The 21,360-nt window shown below is 49.3% G+C and overlaps 1 protein-coding gene across 2 annotated transcripts in view; it reads left to right on the plus strand.

Annotated features, from left to right (window-relative positions):
* Positions 1 to 10,258: 10,258 nt before the first annotated feature.
* The window catches only part of SLC5A11 (solute carrier family 5 member 11), a gene marked incomplete at its 5' end in the record, with an annotated part of 32,153 nt that continues 21,051 nt past the window's right edge, over positions 10,259 to 21,360 (plus strand). Inside the window, 7 exons of one of the 2 annotated variants that reach the window (XM_080831731.1) lie at positions 10,259 to 10,393; positions 11,753 to 11,824; positions 14,088 to 14,192; positions 15,613 to 15,672; positions 17,255 to 17,359; positions 18,519 to 18,624; positions 20,945 to 21,025. In XM_080831731.1, coding sequence (XP_080687857.1) covers positions 10,259 to 10,393; positions 11,753 to 11,824; positions 14,088 to 14,192; positions 15,613 to 15,672; positions 17,255 to 17,359; positions 18,519 to 18,624; positions 20,945 to 21,025 — 664 coding nt within the window. Of the gene's footprint in view, positions 10,394 to 11,752; positions 11,825 to 14,087; positions 14,193 to 15,612; positions 15,673 to 17,254; positions 17,360 to 18,518; positions 18,625 to 20,944; positions 21,026 to 21,360 lie in introns of those variants that run through there. The other variant, XM_080831730.1, reaches the window with a different exon arrangement.

Below are 21,360 nucleotides of genomic sequence, written 5' to 3' on the forward strand. Positions count from 1 at the left end.
GTGGGGTCTGCGGCAACGGAGGAGGGCCACGACTCTGCTCTAGCCAGTGGCTGTCTTGTGACTACGTGAACCTGGTGTGGCCAGATCTTAAGAATGTCTTATGAATGTGGGAAATCAGAGCCTTGTTTCAAATCTCCTGGTTTGTAAATGTTAGTACCCATTTTTAATTTTTTTTATTTTTTTGAATGCCCCCGTGAAAGCCTTCTGCTGTCCTCCATTGCCTGTCCTGGTGTCTTGGGGCCCTGGCCGTGGCTTGATCACTCCTGACAGCTCCCCAGGGCTCCAGATGCCTGTCTTTTTTTTCCCTGCCTTGGTCTGGAGTGCACCCGAGAAAAGGGGCTGAACAAAGTGTGGGCACTGTCCCTGTGGCTGCGGTGGTGGGGCTGTGGCTGCAAGGGCCCTCCTGGGATTTTTCCACTGTCCCCTGCCTCCCGGGCCAGCCTCTCTCCTCCCCCTTTTCCCAGCCCGTCCCAAGCCCGCCTGTCCCCAGCATGGAGGCGGGCCAGTGGGGGAGTGGGTGAGTGGGTGAGTGAAGCAGGACAGTGCAGGGCTCCTGTGGCTCCCCTACCCCTCCCTGCGATGGGCCCCCCTCCAGGTGAGGGCCCGGATGAAGACTGCAGGGGCGGAGCTCCAGGCATGCCATCCTCCCCACATAGGCCTGCTCGGAGTTCAAGTTCAAGGGTTCAGGGCTCGGCCCAGCCTCTCCTTTGCTTGGGAAGATCATTCTCTTCCTCTGATTCCCCACTGCAGTGAGGCTGGAATTTGGAGTTTGACCCGCAAGGAGGCTCTCAGCTGTAGGCGGTGCAGGAGAAGGTGGCCACTGTCCTCTCAAGCTCTGGCTGTGAGGGGAGAGGAGCCCAGGTGTCCCCCCTTCTTGCAGCCACCCTTGCCTCAGAAGCCACGGACGGGCCCCCAGGCAGGTAAGCCTGGCCTCTGGAGGAAGGTAAGATTCCCTGCCTGCCCCAGGCCCAACCTGACAGGCATTCTCCGAACTGGGGAGGCTGGTGTGGGAGCAGGAGGCTGCCGTGGCCTGGAGGACTCCAGCTGGGAGTGGAGGGTGGGGGCACGGCTCTTCTCCTTGGAAAAGGCTCATCCCATACCAGGGGAGTGGAGTGCTTTTGGGGGTGAGTGGGGTGGGGACAGCTGGTGGCACCAGGCACAGGTCCCTGTTACTCTGCATCCCAAGTTCAGACACTCAGCTCAGGAGTCTCAGATTCTTGTCTGTTAAAGGAGATTGTAAACCGCAGCCCTGCCCAGCCCAGCCCAGCCTTGCCCAGCCCAGCCCAGCCCAGCCCAGCCCAGCCCAGCCTAGCCTACAGGAGTGGTGTCTCCCAAGGCCCCAAAGAGAACTGCAGGTGGAAATATCTCTGTAAACAACAGGAGGCTGGAGGGATTCGGTGCAAATTTGAGTTTCACTGAAATGTGCTGGGCATGTGAGGGGGCTTCCCTTCCTGGGCCTGGCCTCGCTGGACAGTTACCCCTGAGGACACGGCCACCTGAACTCACAGACAAATGGAGAGCCGTTAAGAACCATACCTGAGTTTGCACAAATCATGAGTGGCAAAGCTGAGACCCAAGCCTCCCAGCCACAAGCTGAGCCCCAAGGTCTGGTTTTTCTGCCAGTGTTTGGCTGGATGATTCTGGGGACACAGAGGAGAGAGGTGCTTCCCCAGGTCCAGGGGATAGCACTTTGGAGAAGAGGGGCCACAACATGTGAGGGTGTATAGTAAAAGCTCTGAAAGCCGGCTTCAGGGACACCAAGCGAGTAAGACATACACAGTCCCTGCCTTCAAAGAGCCTCTGGTGTCGCAAGCACGGGCAGCAATGACCTGTACAAACCAGATATGGTGTTTGATTGACAATGAGGAAATGTCATGTTTGCTGTGACAGCAGATCGCTTAAAGACCCAATTTAATTTTTTTTAAATTTATTTATTTGTTAGAGAGAGAGCGAGCGAGCACAGGCAGACAGAGTGGTAGGCAGAGGCAGAGGGAGAAGCAGGCTCCCCGCGGAGCAAGGAGCCCAATGTGGGACTCGATCCCAGGACTCTGGGATCATGACCTGAGCCGAAGGCAGCTGCTTAACCAACTGAGCCACCCAGGCGTCCCAAGGACCCAATTTAGATTGAGGCTAGGGAAAGCTCTTCTGGGAATGGGACAGTAGGATGAAATCCAAGGGATGGGGAGGAGCTGCTCAAGCCAAGGCCATAAGGAAGAGCGTTCCAGGCAGGGGGAACAGAATAGCAAAGACCCTGAGGCCAGAAGTCACAGCTAAGGAAGAAGGCCAGTGTGTGGGGAGGGTGGGCCACAGAATTGCTGGTCAGTGGCCGTGCTCATCTGTTGATTGTGTCTGGTTTATGGTCCAAGATCCCTCTGGCCACCCTGTGAGGGGCGGATTGGAAGGAAGGAGGTCCTTGCTCGCGCTAGTATAGATGAAAGCTCTGGAAGTAAAGGTGAGGGAAAATGAATGGGTTCAGCCACGCTAGGGGAGTAGAATGGAATGAATTAGGGGCCATCAGATTGTGGGAGTTGAGAAAGAGACACTGTAAGTGCTTTCGTGCTGTGTTGGCATGCCGTGGCTGCTGCTGTCCTCAGGCACGTGACAGGTGCTCACAGACCACTGCCAGATAAGTCAATGAGTGAATCCATGACTTTAGGCTCTCGAGTGACCCATGTGAGGGTCAGGGTGGGCGATGTGGCCCTGCGTGAGCATGGTCTCCGAATCAGACGCATTTCATTGGGAAAGGCCATGTTGTCATTTGGAGGCTCAGTTCTCTAGGAAATCATGAGACAAGGTAATCACTGAAGGTTGTCACCCCTGGAATTTTCCCTGCCAAAGGTTCACGTGCCAAGCGGTGGTTTTGAGCTCAGGGGTTAAGCCTGGGCTGGACCTGGGTTCAGTCATTTACCAGCACTGTGACCTTGGGCCCGGGGCCTTGGCTTTGTTTTCCTCACCTGTTAAATGGGGTTAATCCAAGAGCTGACCTCTTGGGGTGCTGTGCATTTAAAATGAGATTCACACACACACACGTAGGTGGTAAGGATCTGCTGGACCACAAAATCCAGGCTCTTTTGTGTGTGTGTGTGTGTGTGTGTGTGTGTGTGTAACAAGGACAGAGACAGACCCAAGTATTCTAGACCTAATCATGTTATATAATGAACTTGCCTAACCTGTGACAGGTCTGATTACTGTCTCCATTTTTTTTTTAAGTAGGGGCTTTTTAATGTTTTTTTTAAAGAGTTTTGTTAATTTGTTAGAGAGGGCACAAGCAGGGGGAGGGCAGAGGCAGAGGGAGAAGCAGACTCCCACTGAGCAAGGAGCCCATTGGGGACTCGATCTCAGGACCCTGAGATCATGACCTGAGCTGAAGGCAGACACTTAACCAAATGAGGCACCCAGGCACCCCAAGTAGGGGTTCTGTTTCTTTTCTTTTGTGATGAAATGTTTCAAGACACACAAAAGTTAAAGAATAATGTTGGAACCCACCCCCTGTCTGTGGACGCACGCAGGGGAGCCAACCTACAGAACCAAATGGCCCACAACCCTACCTGCGACCACATCTCCCAGTCTTGTCCTTCCGCTGGGGTGTGGAAAATTTCCACATCTGCTATGGCAAATTATGTAAGGGCTACAACGCAAAGGGTGAGCAGCCGTCCCTGGGTGCTGGGCTTCCTTTGTTCTCTGGCCTATCGGTGACTGTGAGGCCAGGGTGTTCTCGCGAACAAAGCCAATGTCACAAGGCTGGCTTTGTCCAAAGCCGCACTCCCCTTAACCCGGCCCTCCCACACAGAGGGTCCCTCAAAGGAGGCGAAGCTGGAGCCCACCCAGCTTGGCCATCCTGGCCATCCTGGAGCAGTGCGAAGGTCTCTCATGCACAGGGCTGCACGGGGCTGGCAGAGGAACCCACCAGGACGGGTCCCAAGGCTGCCTTGCTCACTGCTCTGTCCTCTCTGTCTAGCACAGAGCCTGGTACCCGGCTGGTGCCTCATAAATGTGTGAAAAAGCAGAAGGATGGAAGGAAGAAGTGAAAGAGGAGAACAGATGGGAGGAAGGAAGGGGATAAAGATAGAGCAGCCAGTATTGGGTAATGCCAGCTCCTGCAGTTTAGGACCTGGGTTCGAATCCCACCTCTGCCATTTCCTGTGCCCTAGAAGCAAGGGGTGGGACCCAAACTTCCATGACTTCATGCTTCCCTTTTGCACCTGTAAGGGGACTGGTAACCGTGTCTCCCTGGCAGAGCTGACCAGATGCAATAAGACGACAGCTGTGAAGTGGGTCCCATGCCCCACACTTGCACAGTGCTCACGGGTTTGCCGAGAAGGGGTGCATTAGCCTGTGAGCCTGTGGCCGAAGCGGCAGCACTGGGGTTCCCAGCTTCTCTGGTCCCTGCTCCTGTTCCTGCCGTGCAGAAGGGCCAGGCCCTCCCGGCCCCTGGCGGGGCCCCCACCTCCCTGGGACTCAGGAAGAGCCTGGAGTCGGTGCCAGCCTGCCCAGGGCTGAGATGAATAAGTTGTTTATCCGCTCCCACCGCCCTCGGTGCCTGGCGGGCAGAGGCCTGCAAGGGGCAGCTGGGGGAGGGCCTGGTCCCACGGTTGTCCCAGTGCCCGCCCCTCCTTCCTCCCTTTCAAACCTGGTGGTTCTAGAACAATCTACCCTACCACCCAGTTCAGCAATCAGTCTCCACCTTGAACTGCTTGCCAAGCTCCTAGCCGTCACCTTCCCCAAAGCCCCTAGATTTGGAAGCTGGAGGTTGAAGTGTTTAAAAACACAGGCTGTGAAACTATACAGTTGTGGGTTCAAGTCCTGACTTTGGACATGATGCTAAACCTCCCAGAGCCACAAGTTCCTTGCCTCGCCTGTGGTGTACAATCACACTACCTAATAGGGATTTCACCCCTGAGATAACCTGACAGACCTTCTAGCCGCCTTCTCCCCAAGCCTCCGGAGTGTGCCTCTCCCTCCTTAATTATTATTATTTTTAAAGATTTTATTTCAGAGAGTGTGAGTGGGGAAGAGGCTGAAGGCGAGAGAGAGAGAGAGAGAGAGAGAGAGAGAGAATTTCAAGCAGACTCTGCATGGAGTGCTGAGCCTTTCGCAGGGCTTGATCTCTTGACCCCAGAATCGTGACCTGAGCCAAAACCGAGAGTCGGACACTCAACCGACTGAGCCACCCAGGCTCCCCTTTCCTTTATGGGCTTCTGTTCCCACTGCAGAGATTGTAGCCTCCTTCCCACTTCCTTGCACAAAGGCTTTGCAAGTGTCCGGTTTAGTTGGGTTCGTCCGGAGCACGTTATTATCCCATTTCACAAATGACGATGGTCATAAAATCTAGACTGAGGGGTGAGGGGAATCCTGGCTTCTGCTGCTTCCTTCCTCCCACATTAGGGCACAGTAAGTGTCTGAGCTGGGCAAGCCCAGTCGTGGCTGTCTTCCCTCTCTCTTCCCTCTTCCTCTCTGCCATCTTTCCTCTCTATCGGTGCAGCGGATCCCTGGTTGCTTGGGTCCTTCCTTCCCGGGAGAGGGCCACCACATCCAAGGTCTGAGCAGCCATGAGGATGCTTCCAACAGAACAAAGCAAGGGGCAGCCCCAGGGAGAAGTCTAGAGCGATCCTTGGCATGGGAAGGAACTTAAGATCCTGGAGTGCCCCCCTGAGGCATCTTGTCTAAGTGAACTTCCAGTTGCCTCATTAGGGCATAGCAGCGAGGTTGTTAAAACCACCGGCAATGCGCAGAATAATAGCCTTCCCATCCCATAACAGAATTATCCGGCCCAAAATGTCAATAGTTTTGAAGCTGAGGGAATTTACTCTAGAAACAAAGACCATCCTGCCCAGGTAATCAGGTTGTTCTGTCTGTGGGCAGCTCTGATCAGAAGCATGAAAGTACTCCCCAGTCCTTATTACCCTGTCAACTAATCACCAAACCCTATTGATTTTTAACACCAAATTACTTCTCGGATCCTCTCTCGCCCCCTCTCTACTTCATCTCAAGTCTGAGTCATTACGCAGTGACCTTGCTTCTGCACAAGCCTCCCCTACCCCGATCTGAGCACGTGACTCCCTGGTCCCTTATTCTAGAGCACAGGCGTACAGCAGACACATTGCTGCCTGTCAGAGATGCAGTGAACATGTATGGGAGCACTTTTGGTTGTGACCATGATTTGGGGGTACCACGGAGGCCAGAGATGCTAGACTCCCCGAAATATACGGAACTGCCCCATGCAACATGAACTTTCAGAATAGTCTACCAAACCTTCGTGTGGGTGAACAGCAGGCTTATAACTGAGACTAGAACCTACCTCCAGTTTACAAGAAAAACAATATGTTGGCTTTTTAAAACAAAATTTTTAAAGCAAAGAGTGTGCCTGCTTTTATCTTCACAACATTGTGTCAAATATTTTTTAGAGTGCTTGGTCTTAAAAAGATGGCAGGCATATCGTGGTAATTTCTTGACCTTTTTTTTTTTAAAGATTTATTTATTTGAAAGCACATGATGGGGGGAGGGACAGAGGACAGCAGACTCCCTGCTGACCAGGGAGCCTAATGCGGGGCTTGATCCCAGCCCCTTGGGATCATGACCTGAGCTGAAGGCAGGTGTTTAACCCACTGAGCTACCCAGGCACCCTGTACTTTTTCATAACATTTAAAATCATAGGGGCACCTGGCTGGCTCAGTCAGTAGAGCATCTGGCTCTTGATCTCAGGGTCATGAGTTCAAGCCCTGCATTGGACCTGGAGCCTCCTTAAAAAATAATGGAATCACAAAGTATGCTTACAAATTTAAGCATTTTGATGTATATACACTCAAACAACACACTTGAATGATCTGGGTTTGAATTGCATGGGTCCACTTAACACATGGATTTTTTTTTCACATGGATTTTTTTTCTTGATAAATACAGTGCAGTATTATAAATCTATTTTCTCTTATTTTTTAAATATTTTATTTTTTTCTCTATCTTTATTGTAAGAGTACAGTATATAGTACATATACAAAATATGTTAATCAACCATTATTAGTGAGGCTCCTGGTCAGCAGTAGGCTGTTTGTACTGAAGTTTGGGGGGATCAAAACTACCTGTGGATTTTTGGTTGCACTGGGGGTCAGCGCCCCTCACCCCCATGTTGTTCAACTGAGCTTCTGTGCTGCTGTTCCTTCGCAAATTTACTTTTTATTCTGAGTTTGGGGAGTAAAATGGCTTCTGACTTTCTTATTTCTCTTAAAATCAAAACTTATTCAGCATCGTAGGTGCAAGTGTCTGACGGCTCTTAGGGTCCGCCCACGGATGTTGCATGTTGATGCATTCATCATTTTATCATTAATTGCTTTCCTTTTATTTCTCTTGGAGTTAGAGCATCGACTTTTTAAAGCTTATTTATTTACTTATTTACTTAAATTTTTAAAAGATTTTATTTATTTATTTAATTGGCAGAGAGAAAGAAAGCGGGAACACAAGTAGAGGGAGTGGGGGACGAACAAGCCTGGGATGAAGCCCCGCATCCCAGGACCCTGGGATCACAACCTGAGCTGAAGGCAGAGGCTTAATGACTGAGCCACCCAGGGGTCCCTACTTATTTATTTAATTTTTTGGGAGGATTTTATTTATTTATTTGAGAGAGAGAGAGATTGAGAGAATGAGTGGGAGGAGGGGCAGAGGGAGAAGCAGAACCCCTGCTGAGCAGGGAGCCCAATGCAGGGCTCAAACCCAGGACATGACCTGAGCCAAAATCAGGAGTCGGACACTTAACCGACAGAGCCACCAGGCACCCCAGAATCTGGTGGTTTCTTAACTGTGGCATGCTTGTTCACACCTCAGTGTGTAGATGCTGTTGTCTTTGCCTGGGATGTCCCCAGGCCCTGCTTACACATCCAGAACCACTGACTCATTTTTCAAAACCCAGCTTATATGCTCCTGTTTGGATCTCTCCATTGACAATGAGGTGGTCCTTATTGTCACCCACTGCATCTTGTAGAAAATCTTATTAATCGTCATAATAATAATGGCCAGAATTTATGGGGCACGACTGTGTAAGCAGTGCACCTAGCCCTTCGTAGGCATGAGCTCACCACAGTCCCTCAGTATACACTCTCATTGCCCATTTAGAGAACTTGTCCCGGTTCTCAGGACTTCTCAGTGGTGGGGCCAGCTCTGTGGCTTCTAAGCTCAAATCCTTAACACATCTGCCACTAAGCACCTCCCCTATATGGAACATCTTTGTGCTGTTATCTCATGAGTGAGTTTCCCCATTACTGGGCTGCCCAGCATAGAGGTCAGGGACTGAGTCTTTTCATTCCCAAACCCCCAGAGTGTAGTCACACATTAACACAGGAATAAGTCAATGCCCAGATCACTGATGGTCAAAAAAATCACCCTTTGAAATTTTATTAGTTGCCAATTACCAGCAATGTAGCAACTTGAAACAACACAGGGTTATTGTTGGGGCCAATTCCACATTAAAACCTGTTAAACCCCTAGGGCCTGCCTGGGCCTACTTAGCCATAGTGAATCCACGTTGCCTGGGTAGCCATTTTGTTGTTTAATAAATGCCTCAGCAGTTACTGATACCGGTTCCAGGTAACTGTTACTAAAACACACACCTAAAACAAGGCCAGACAGGTGGAAACATCCAATCAGCCAAAGCCACATATGTAGATGTCTGCGGTTGTGCCCTATAAAACTAGCCTGTAAGACCCAGGGGTGGTCACTCTCTTTGGAGGTGGCCCTGGCCGGTCAGTCTGACTTCTAATGCTTGGCATAGAATAAAGCTTTGCATAACTTTCACTTTGTCTCAGTCTCATTCCCCTGGCCGGTCAGTCTAACTTCTAATGCTTGGCATAGAATAAGGCTTTGCATAACTTTCACTTTGTCTCAATCTCATTCCTTTGATAACGGACCCAACAGTTATTATCTTAGGGTTCTGCAAGTCAGAAGTTCTCAGTGGGTCTCACTGGGCTGACATCAAGGTGACAGCTGGGCTGAATTCCTTTTCGATGCTCTAGGGTGGAATGCATTAATTTGTGTTTCCAGCTTCTAGAAGCTGCCTGAGTTCCCTGGTTTGTGGTCCCTATTTTTCCATGTTCAAAGCCAGCAACATTTGGCCAAATCCTTCTCGCGCTGTCATCTCTGGTTCTCTCTTCTGATTTCCCTTCACTTTTTTTTAAAAGATTTTATTTATTTATTTATTTGACAGACAGAGATCACAAGTAGGCAGAGAGGCAGGCAGAGAGAGAGGAAGGGAACCAGGCTCCCCGCCGAGCAGAGAGCCCAATGCGGGGCTCGATCCCGGGACCCTGAGATCATGACCTGAGCCGATGGCAGAGGCTTTAACCCCACTGAGCCACCCGGGCGCCCCTGATTTCCCTTCACTTTTAAGGATTCTTGTGTTTGCATTGGGCTCACTCAGATAATCCAGGAAAAATCTGCAAATTTAGCTGTCCTCTGGTCATGTAGCTTAACATATTCACAGGGTCTGGGGATTAGAATGACACATCCTTGAGGGGAACATTTATCTGCCCACCACAGAAATCCCTTAAATTGCACACAAGTACAGGATACTGGGTAACAGCTTAGGATAGTTGTTCAAAGTATGGATTCGGGAGCAAGATCATTTGACTTCAAATCCCAGCTCTACCACTTGAGCCGTCTTACCTTAAGCAAGTAGCTCGACTTCCCTGTGCCTCAATTTTACCATCTGTAAAATGGGGATCATGACAGTAGTGCTCACTAATATTAAACACTTAGAATGATGCCCAGCGTGCAGGAGATGCTACATATATCACTAAATATGTGCACTTTCATGAGCCATCCATCATTCAAAGGAATAAGATCGTAGTGTCTAGCTGACCCTCAGACAAAGTTGTCAGCCTGACCTACACCCAGCTCAGAGGTTCCTCAGAAATGGGGAGTAACTCAGGTGTCTTGCTTTACTCACACTCCTGGAGTGGGAAACCATCTGTGCTATTCACACTGTTTATTCTTTTTAATATTTTGCCAATTGGCTGAATTGCTGAACTATCAGCGGGTGATTTGATGTGACTTCACTGAATTTGCTAAGTGAATGAGTGAGCAGATGGACAGACAGATGGGTAGGTGGCTCTGCCTTCTTGGGGGATGTGTCCCCACACACATCCCTCCATGGTTGTCCTCTCATCTGGGTGCTCCGAGGAGGCAGCTGTGGAGCGGGTGAGAAAAGGACCTTTGGTTCTGGCATCTGACAGGCATTTGCACTTCCCGCAGGATTGAGCATTTGCTCAGAACCATGGAGAGCAGCTCCAGCAGCCCTCAGCCCACCCAGTCCGATCCCCTGGAGGCTTTTCCCCAGAGAAACCTGGAGCCAGGTGACATCGCCGTGCTCGTTCTGTACTTCCTCTTTGTCCTGGCTGTGGGACTATGGGTAAGCCAGACCAGGGGAGGCAGGGGAAGAAACTCGCCCAAGGTCATCAAGTAATCTGGACTTTATGCTTGTAAAAATGGACTGAGTGTGGATCGTATGTCAGGTGCTGTCTTAGGCACTTAAGTTTGTGTTACCCCATGTACTTGCACAGATGTGTACAAAGAAGACACTACTACTGTACCCATTTTATAGGTAAGGAAACTGAGGCTCAAAAATCTAAGCTCCTTATATGTTAGTAAGTTAGCAGAGCTGCAGTTAGAATCTATATTTCCTTCACTCCGAAGGCCATGATATTTCTTTCTCTTTTAAGCGAGGGTTTTGTTTTGTTTTGTTTTAAAGACAATAAAGCCTCATGGTTCAAAAATAAAAGCAACTTGAAATGACAAACAGTGAAAAGTCTCACTACTGCCTTTCCCTCCTCAGGAAACTACTGTTATTAACTTGTTCGCACATTAGTTTGAGTTTCCTTCTGGAAATCCAAGCAAATATTATCGTTGTATTTACCTCTTTCTTAAATAGGAAGTAACTTATTATACACATTGTTTTTTTTTTTTTACCTTGCTATTTTTCACCTATCATGGTCCCTTGGCTGTCTTCATATCAGCACATAGATGCTTCCTTGCCTTCTGAAAGGTTGCACGGGATTCCATAACATACTTGTACTGTATCATTGGGATAGAGGGTCATGTGGACTGCTTCCTGTCTCTTACTGTTACAAATTATGTTGCAGTCAGCAAATCTTGTACACTCACTATTTTGGATGTGTGCAACTATAATGTGGGATAAATTCCTACAACAGATAAGATTGTCAGACCGAAGGATGTATGAGTCTGTAATCATTCAGACCTAGGTCTGAATTCCTAGCCCTTCTGCTATCTAGAAATATGGCACAAGATAGGTAACTTTGAGCCTCTGATAGGTAAGTTCTGAGCCTCAGTGTCTTCTTCTGTTAGATTGGTCTAATGACACCAACTTCATAGGAGATGGTAGGGATTACCCTGAGATGATGCCCTACAGTATTTAGCGTAGTGTCTGCGTGCTGAGCTACTGTGTCTCTACGAACACTCAGTAAATGGTACCCATCATGAGCTCTCCTAGATAAGCCATGGGTTGAGAACTCAAACACATTGTTGAGCCATAAGTATGCAGAGCAGGGAGTGGCAGGGGTTGGATCGGCCTGAAGAATTTACGTCTCTTCTAAAGCATTCAAATTAAAATCTTCTTAAACCATGGGTTTAAAAAAAAGACCCAAACTATATTTGATGTCCAAATCTGGCCTGCTGGACTCGCAGCAGGTAATTCATGGCTCAGGCACTCTGGGATGCCTCTGATTATTTCCCACCTTCTTCTCTGTTTCAGTCCACAGTGAAGACCAAGAGAGACACAGTGAAAGGCTACTTCCTAGCTGGAGGGGACATGGTGTGGTGGCCAGTAAGTGATCTTTGGTTCAATTAAAGTCATTTCTCAAAGATTCTTCGAGGGCTGATGTTCTGTTAGGCTTTGGTCTCGCAGGACTCTGGTTGTGTGTTTTGTGGAAGTCATGGTCTAGAGGAGGCTTAGCTCCGGTGCAGATGTATTTGAACAGAAAGAATTCATCAACTCACCCAAGGGAGAAATCTAATTAGGCTGGTTTCAGGGATGGCTGAGGGCAGGGGTTCGAGTGATGTCACTAGGACCTGGTGTCCTTCCCCATGCCCGTCCCTTTGTTCCTTCTTTTCTTCCTTCCATCTGTCCGTATCAACTTCTCTTCTTCTGGACAGGCATTATTCCCAAACAGGGTCGACTTCATGGCGATAAGATGGCAGACACTGCTCCAGACTTTTCATCTTCTCAAGCTCAGTCCAGTGTGGGAAGAGCACCTGCCTCTATGGCGGCATCCCTGGATGATACCTCATCTCTGGTTGGGTCCCTGCCCACCTCTGTGCTGGTCACTGTGACCAGGGTCGTTTGATCTGCTAATTGGCTTAAGCCTGGGTCACATAGTCAATGCCTGCGCTGGGTGGGGGAGCCTGGAACCTCCCCCCGAAGCATGTGTGATGAGAAATGAGAGGGGGCTAGAGGCCATTACTGAGACAAGGTAGAATAGATGTTGAGGACACAAATGACAAACACAGTCGTCGAATTAGTATTTTCTTTTTTTTTTCAACTTTTTAAAAAATATTTTATTTATTTATTTGACAGAGATCACAAGTAGGCAGAGAAGCAGGCAGAGAGAGAGGAGGAAGCAGGCTCCCTGCTGAGCAGAGAGCCCAATGCGGGGCAGCATCCCAGGACCCCGGGATCATGACCTGAGCTGAAGGCAGAGGCTTTAACCCACTGAGCCACCCAGGTGCCCCAGTATTTTCTTTTCAAGTGGATCTAGGGGCATTGCCAAGTGCATATACAAACATGTGTACATGCACACATACACATACATGCACACACACACGTGCACTCGTATGCACACAGGTGTCTACTTCATGGGCCCTGCGAAGGTGGTCTGGGATAATAGTTTGCTTATAATTGCCTAAAATAAGGATGAAATCTTTGAACTAAGAAGAGGGAGGACATCTCCCATTTGCAGTGAAGGCATTCACTGCAAATCCACTCAATATTCATTACAAAACATATTCTCCCTGGGGCACCCAGGGTGACTCATTGGTTAAGCGTCCAGCTCGGTTTCAGCTCAGGTTGTGATCTCAGGGTTGAGAGATCAAGCCACACGTTGGGCTCCTCACTGGGCATGGAGCCTACTTGGGATTTTCTCTCTCTCCCATCCATCCCTCCCTTTCTCTCTCTCTCCCTCTCTAATATATATATTCTCTGAGAAATATGTCTGGTACTATGCCCAACACTGGATACATCAGTGAGCCAGTCTTCACCCTCCAGGAGCTCTTATAATCTAGTGTTTCCCAAATTATGAGTAACAGTTACCCAAAGATTTTTCAGTTGCCTGCTGACACAGCATTAAATATCATCAAATGACATAGTGTGAATATACTCCCTTTCCTATTCTCTGTCAATCCTCTTGACTGTACAAAAGAAAAAGTCACAGTTTGGTACTAAGGTATCTTCACCTTTCTGTCCCTGGCTAATCTCTATGTTTAACCAAGAGAATGCAGGCCTCAGAGAGAAACTAGCTAGGATTCAGTAACAGAGATGGTGTCCCAGTTCGATGCCCAGAAGAGAAAATGTAATTGACCCGGCTTGGGCCAAGTTGGTCAAGTCTGTCTGGTCCAGTCCATTGAGACCAGGGATGGAGGTCATTGAGTATAGGCTTGGCCACTTACTGTTCTACCAGAAAGAGGGCTATCTACTTTGCTAAGTTAGAAGCAGAACTGGAATAGAACACAGGCTTTCTGATTCTCATCATGAAGCACCTTCCACAAGACCCTGTCATCCTTTCCCCAGAGACACTGCATACAGTTGTTCATGTCATGCACTGCACAACCGTATGGCACACAATTCATATTTTAGCCACCACAAATATGCGTATTTATTATGCCGGTATCTGATAGAGGGAAGTAAAAGAGTCTTGAGGAAGAAGAATTTTTTTCTAATTTGAAGAAAGAAAAAGGTGCCACATAGGCTAGGGATGACCCTGCCTTCTCTACTTCTTCTGTCTTGGTCCCTCCGGAGCATGAGAAAAACTGGGGTTGGGGAGAAGGTACCATAGACCATCAGTCCAAGATCTGACTTGTCCATCTGCCCACAGGTGGGCGCATCCTTGTTTGCCAGCAATGTGGGAAGTGGACATTTTGTTGGCCTGGCAGGGTCAGGCGCTGCTGTGGGCCTCTCTGTCACTGCTTATGAATTGAATGTAAGTATTTTACCAACGTGCATACAGCTCCCCTTTGCCTACCAGAGAGTCCTGGGGGACAATGTGAATTCCCTGTACTTTCATTTATTTGTTTTTTTTTTTCAAGATTTTATTTATTTATTTATTTGTCACAGAGAGAGAGGGAGAGAGAGAGAGAGAGAGCACAGGTAGAGGCAGAGGGAGAATCAGGTTCCCCGCCAAGCAAGGAGCCTGACTCGATCTCAGGACGCTGGGATCATGACCTGAGCTGAAGGCAGCTGCTTAACCAACTGAGCCACCCAGCCGTCCCTCATTTATTTATTTTTGTTAAAGATTTTATTTATTTATTTTAGAGAGGGAGCACGAGCAGGGGGAGGGGCAGAAGGAGAGAATCCCAAGTAGTCTCTGTTGCTGAGGGTGGAGCCCAAGGTGGGCCCCGATTCCTGGACCCCCTGAGATCATGACCTGAGCTGAAACCAAGAGTCGGAGGCTTGACCAACCAAGCCACCCAGGTGCCCCTACCCTGTACTTTTTGAGAAAAACAAGCAAGCACCAAAGGCAGACCTGGTCAGCAAAAAAATCAGCTGGTTCTGCAAGCTTTGGCCTTGTCTGGGTTTGCTTGATCCTGGCCCGGAAGACTGGGACCCCAAAAAACCAATATGTGGGAGAAGAGGGCTTAGAACCTCTCCCTTGTGGATGCAGAAGATAGAAGGTATCAGGGGACCCGAGAGTATGTCTGTATATTAGATCCAGTTGGCCATCACATAAATGTAGTGTGTGGTTCAGTGGTTCTCGACCTTCCTGCCACCACACAGAGACTCCAGAGATAGGACACATTATCCTGGGTAGCAGGGTTCATGCAGGGTATGATTTTCACTGAGGGGGCGGGCGTACACTCTTAGTAGTGAGTTTCATCTTCACAGTGACTAACAAATTTTTTTTAAACAAGCTTTATTTATTTATTTATTTATTTATTTATTTATTTATTTATTTTTACGTTGTCTCCACGCCCAGGGTAGGGCTTGAACTCACCACCCTGAGATCAAGAGTGACTCGCTCCACCCACTGAGCAAGCCAGACGCCCCCTCAGTGACTAAGATTTTTACAGTGCTCATTTTGTGCTGCAGACTTAGTACCCTACACACAGTACCCTAGGATAGGGTTCACTTAGCAAGCCCATCCAGGATCATTGAGGGAGGGCCACCCCTGGATGGCGGGGGATGACACGAGGTTTCGGGGGACACTGAATGAGGAGTCACAGGAAAGCTGCTATTTCCATGCTTCCCTCCTTCATCCCCTTCTCCCATTTCAACATGGAAATATGATGGCTCAGGGAGGTTGAGCTACTGAATCCGAGACAGAGCCAGGCCAGGTGACCGCCAAGTGCAGAGGGAATTCCAAACCAGCACCTCGATGTGCCTGACTCTGTTTTCTCGGGCAGGGCCTGTTCTCTGTGTTGATGTTGGCCTGGATCTTCCTGCCCATCTACATCGCTGGTCAGGTGAGTTGGGGTGCTCTGGGATAGGAAGAGCCTTTGGGAGGGCCACCCTTGTGTTCCCTCCCTCCCACCTGAGGACATCCACTAGCCAGTCCCTGGGAACTCCCCCACATGGTGAGGGGTACTGCCCAGGCGAGACCAGGGAGCCCCGTCCTTAGCAGCTCCCACCTGCTGCCCTGTGAAGGAGGTGCACACAGGCTTTCAGAGGCTGGAAGCAACAGGGGCTCAAAACCATTTTTTTTTCTCAATGCCAAGACACAGACACAAGACTCACAATGTCTTTTAAATGTTACTGCTTTTCTTCCTTTGCGCAGAAAACTATACAGACGGAGTTATTTCTGGTGGATGTGAAAGGTTAACATTTTTGTTCCCAAATGACAGTGCTTTAGACTTTTCGAAAAGGTAGTTTAAAAAATTGTTTCTGATCCGACAGCTTTACATCAGTCCTCCTGTCTAGACTTCCTTCTGTTTTAGGGATCCTATCACACAGGCAAGATTGTACTGTCCCATCGTGGTTTTAATGATGCAAGAACTGATTTTCACTTTTTATTGTGGCAGTTAAAAAAATACACAAAGTAGGGAGACCTGCTGAATGATAAAAGGAATCCTTTGAAAAATTACGTTGTACCAGATGTAGTGTGATCCTGTGTAAAGGGCAAGGGTACATGGGTGAATAACCTTGGAGATAATACGGAGTCGGAATAAGATAAGCAGGGCCGTAGTGGGTGGCTGGCAGGGGGCTCCCACCTCCACCTGGGACTAGCTCCCATGTGGGCAAAATATCTGGGGTATAATGACCCTGGGCTGGGACTGAGGGTCTCTGGGCCAAAGCATCAATAATTATGTATTAACACCTCCTGTGGAAAGGGGTAAAGATCGGTGGAGATGCAGGTTATTTCCCAGGTAGGGCAGCCAGACATTCTCGGCCACTTTCTCTGGCAAGAAAAGGTAATGTCATCTGCTGAGAGTGAGGAAGGAATTCGGGGGCTGGAGGTTGAGAGGCGGCGGGAAGACTTGAAATGGTAGCTGTGGTTGCTTCTAATAGGACAATGGGGGAGCAGGGACTCCTGGGTGGCTCAATCAGTTAAACTGACTAACTCACTCGTTCGCTCTGTCAAATAAAAATCATTTTAAGAAATAAAAACAGTGAGTAATTGGTAATACAATTGGGATGGGAGTGATAGATGCATATATTCCCCTGCACAGAACCTCAATTCCTCCACACCCCATCCGTCTGCCCCCATTTTCTCCTCCTTTTTTTTTTTTTAAAGATTTTATTTATTTGAGAGAGAGAGTGAGCACAAGCAGGGGGAGAGGGAGAAGCAGATTCCCCGCTGAGCAGGGAGCCTGACTTGGGACTCGATCCCAGGATCCTGGGATCCTGACCTGAGCCGAAGGCAGACACTTAACTAGTGAGCCACCCTCCTAACCCCATTTTCTTCTCCCCTCTTAAGTCTATGATTAAGAAGACCATCAGTGCTGCTGAGTTGGGAGAGGAAGGGGGGAGGGGAGGGGGAATGGTCAGTGCCGGGAGGCCACGTGCCCCAAATCAGGTGGGTGGTGACAGCTCAGCTCTGGCCGCCAGGTCACCACGATGCCAGAATACCTAAGGAAGCGCTTTGGCGGCAACAGGATCCCCGTCATCCTGGCTGTGCTCTACCTGTTCATCTACATCTTCACCAAGATCTCGGTAAGGTGGGGACCCAGCCTGGCCACGTCCCTACAGCATGGTGAGAAGACCGAATACAGTCATTGGTAGTGTGTCCTGCCCATGCATTTCCTCTCCTTGGGCAGGCTTCAGGGGGCTTGGAGGATGGGAGGGGTCGGGGAAGAGGGTACGCTCAGGGAGAGGAAGTTGGGAGAAAAGGTGGAGGGAAGGACACCTCTTTCCACTCCTGCCAGAGCTCTGGCAACGTGTCAGGATGGTGAGGGTTGAAGAACGGGGCTCTGAGAGCCCTGCCATACCTCGGTGGGGAGCTGTTCTCTTCCTCCCGGGATCGGGCAGTCATCAGGTATTCATCAGGTGTGCGGAGGCCCATGGAGACTGTCCCACCCTGGCCTTTGGTTGGATGGGCAGATTTCGAGAAAGAGGCCAAGAGCAGACCTGACTCGTGCTGATGCTGTCTCCGCTTCCAACTGGGGCTGGGGAGAGCCTACCCCAGGTGCGGAGAGTGGGAGTGGATGCAGTGCAGAGGAATTCCATTCAATCCAAACAACAATAATTGATTCTATGCCAGCAGCAGGCTTGAAAGATAGACGTTAGATGACAACATTCTTCAGAACTTTCCTCTCGGTCTGGGAAGCTACAGATGTAGGAAGCCTTCACAAGGGAAGTTACGACCAAGGATGATTACCAGCTAGGGAGAGGGGGCCTGGCATTCTGGATGGATAGACAGGGCTTGCTAAGGGAAGCAGGGAACGTGAAGGGAATGAGGGAAATGAGGTCAAGGGGCAAGCAGACCATGAAGCCTGAAATGCAATTTTAATGTTTTTATGTAGATACTAGTTTGGGGTTCATGGGGGCAGAGCCACTGAAGAATATTAATGGGCAGGAGAAGGATGACATGATCATGGCAGTATTTGATGAAGGTTGCAGTGTCGAGGACGGAGAGTAGAAGACCAAGAGTAGAAGCAGGAAGGCCACTGAGGAGGTTGTTGTATTAGCCCGGTGAATGGGTGTCAAATGTAATGGCCCACACGGCTCCAGTTTGAGACCCCCGATCTGGGAAGAGGTGGCTGAAGATAGGGCAGTAGAGAACTCTTCTGTATTTGCCAGAATCCAGGCTTAGGGGAGCCTGTGCTGAAAATGTCCCTCCATTCATTCATCCATCGATTTCGTGTCTCCCCAGGTGGACATGTATGCAGGCGCCATCTTTATTCAGCAGTCTCTGCACCTCGATCTCTACCTGGCCATAGTCGGGCTGCTCGCCATCACGGCTCTGTACACTGTTGCAGGTGTGTCTGAATAAGGGGTGATGCTTGAGAGCCTGTGGCCTGCCCCCATCTTTTCCTGGCCTATCTTCTGATGTTCCCACGTGTTAAAACCATTCATTCATTACACCTCACTCCACGACCCCCGATGAGATGATTTCTCTTGGCCGTTGTCCAAGGGAAGAGGGTTCCCTTTTAGAAAGAGGATTTAAAAACACACCAAAACTGCATCAAGCTATTTCCTATTTATTTATTGAAAAACTATTTATTGAGAACTGTCAGAGCTGAGCATGTTTCTCCACACAGACCCTGGAAAGCTAGTTGGTAAGCGACTCTAATTCTGGAGGCTGAGGTTGGGTGGTCTCCTCTTTCCCCATCAGAGCAGCATCACAGGAGAGAGACCAGCCTCTAGTAGGCCCCGGACAAGTATTTGGTTTGGAATATTTGCCTTCTTATCTTCACATTCTGCTCCAGCTTCATCCCGCTCTGCCCCCTCTTGGTGTAATATAATTCATTCCACAAATATATCTATATATTACCTAGCGTGTATGAGACATCGTGCTAGGAAATGGGGCACGGCAGTAAACAAAACAAATTCTTTACCCAAAAGGACCTTATATTCTAATGGGGATGGGGAGACAGACAACAGAGCATGAAAACCAAGAAATAATATCAGGACATATTATAATCTGATAAGTGCGCTGAAGGAAGTTTAAGCAGGATGAGATGGGGAGTGATAGGATAAGCAGGTTTGTTGTTTGTTTTTGTTTTTTTTTTCCACAAAGAATGTTCAGGAAAGGCCTTTCTGAGGCCTTCTTGAACCACATTTAAATGATATGAAGGAAGCTCTCAAGAGAAGCTCAGGGGAAGAAAAGTCCAGGCAGAGGGATGGTCACATGTAAAGACTCTTAGGATGTGAACATGCTTGCTTGGGGAACAAAAGGGTGGTCAGTGTGGCTGAGGCTGAGTGAGGAAATGGTTGTTCAAGTGCATCCTGCTTGGCTCTGGGGGGCCATTCCCACAAGCCAGAGAGGGATGTACCCCCGACCCTGTGTGGTACAGCATCCCTAACGATGCGCAAAAGGCCAGCCGTTGGCGCCTTGAAGGAGACAAAATGCACCTGGGTTTTATTCCAAGTGCCATGCATCTCCACTGGTGGCTCTAAGTGGAAAAGCAACCAAATTGAAAGTAGGCAGAGGCCCCTGTAGGATCTCAGGGGGTTCCGCACTCATGGAGGCCATGTGCTGGGAGCCCCAGGAGAGAGAAAGGCTAGTGGCCATAGTCAGTTTATCTTGGCCTTTCCTTGTTTGGGGAGTCTGTGTCCCCATTACGCTGATCTCTCTCAGGACAAGGGACATGCTGTTTTGTTTGCCTCTCTGTCCCTTCCACAAAGAGCTTGGCAGGGTGCTCACGAGAGATTTGGGGAAGGATTGAATAAGACACTGCACCCAGTGCCTGGCACGTGGTAACTGCTCAGTAATCATCAGTATAGGAACGATGCCAGCTTCTAGTGGCAGGATCTCGGGCTGGATAATTGCAACAGAGGGTCAGGGCCAGAATGGAGGCCGAATCTCTCTCCATGTTTGTGACGGGGACCCTATTCATGCTGGCAAGGAGCGAGGAATCAGAGTGGAACACCGCAGCTCTGTGCACACTTTTTGCACACTGACACTGCCCACGAATAAACGTGCTCACATGAGAGAATCATCTCTTTCCCCTTTGGGAAGAAGGAAGCAGGAAGTATGGTACAGGGAAGAGACTGGGAAGATCACCCTGTCCAGATGCTGATGGACTTGCTGCCATTATATGGTCATGATCAGCTGGTCTCACCTGGCTCAGTGGAGAAGGGGAGGTCGATGACATCTGGAATAGCTGGCTGGGGCAAGGTGGCCTCCCTCATGCGGCTGGTGGTTGGCGTGGGCTCTCAGCTGGGCTTCCCCTGTGTGAGCCATCACCCTCAGGTAGGCGAGGGTGGGCTTCGCCAGCATGGAGGTCTCAGGGCAACAGGAGAACAAGAGCAGAAGCTTCCAGGGCCTTGAGGCCTAGGCTTTGAGCTGCACAATATCACTCCCGCCATATTCTGTGGATCAAAGCAACCCATTTGGCCAAGCCTCTCATTAAGAGGTAGAGAAATCAGCTTTACCTCAACATGGAAGGAACAGCAAAGCCACACTCCCAAATGGGTATGCGCTCAGGAAGGAGACACTGTGGCCATCTTTACACACAACACTAAGTCTCCTCAGGCAGGTCTTGAAATTGCAGGTTCTGTCTGCTCCCCAGGGTAACTCCTCTCTACCATCATACCTGACGCTCACCTCGTGCTTATCCCCACCCCTACCCTCAGGTGGCCTGGCCGCTGTGATCTACACAGATGCCCTGCAGACTCTGATCATGCTTATAGGAGCACTCATCCTGATGGGCTACAGTAAGTGGGGCCCCAGGGTCACTTGGGTGGATGGCAACCGCTCTCTTGGTGACATCTGCTTTCATCACTGTGATCAGCAAGCCCAGGGTCAAAAGCATACCACGGGGCGTTCCTGTCGTGGGGAACTTCCTTCAGGCATGTTATTTTAGCTGGAAGAGAACTCAGCTTATGGAAACTTACTGTTTTGGTTTTTTTTTTTTTTAAGATTTATTTATTTTAGGGGGAGGGGGAGGAGAGGGCATAAGAAGAGCGAATCTCCAGCAGACATTCCCCCCCCAACCCTGAGCAAGGAGCCTCATGTGGAGCTCCATCCTACAACCCCAAGATCATGACCT

The sequence above is a fragment of the Martes martes genome (genome assembly GCF_963455335.1).
Source record: "Martes martes genome assembly, contig: SUPER_18_unloc_2, whole genome shotgun sequence".
Taxonomy (NCBI): Eukaryota; Metazoa; Chordata; class Mammalia; order Carnivora; family Mustelidae; genus Martes; species Martes martes.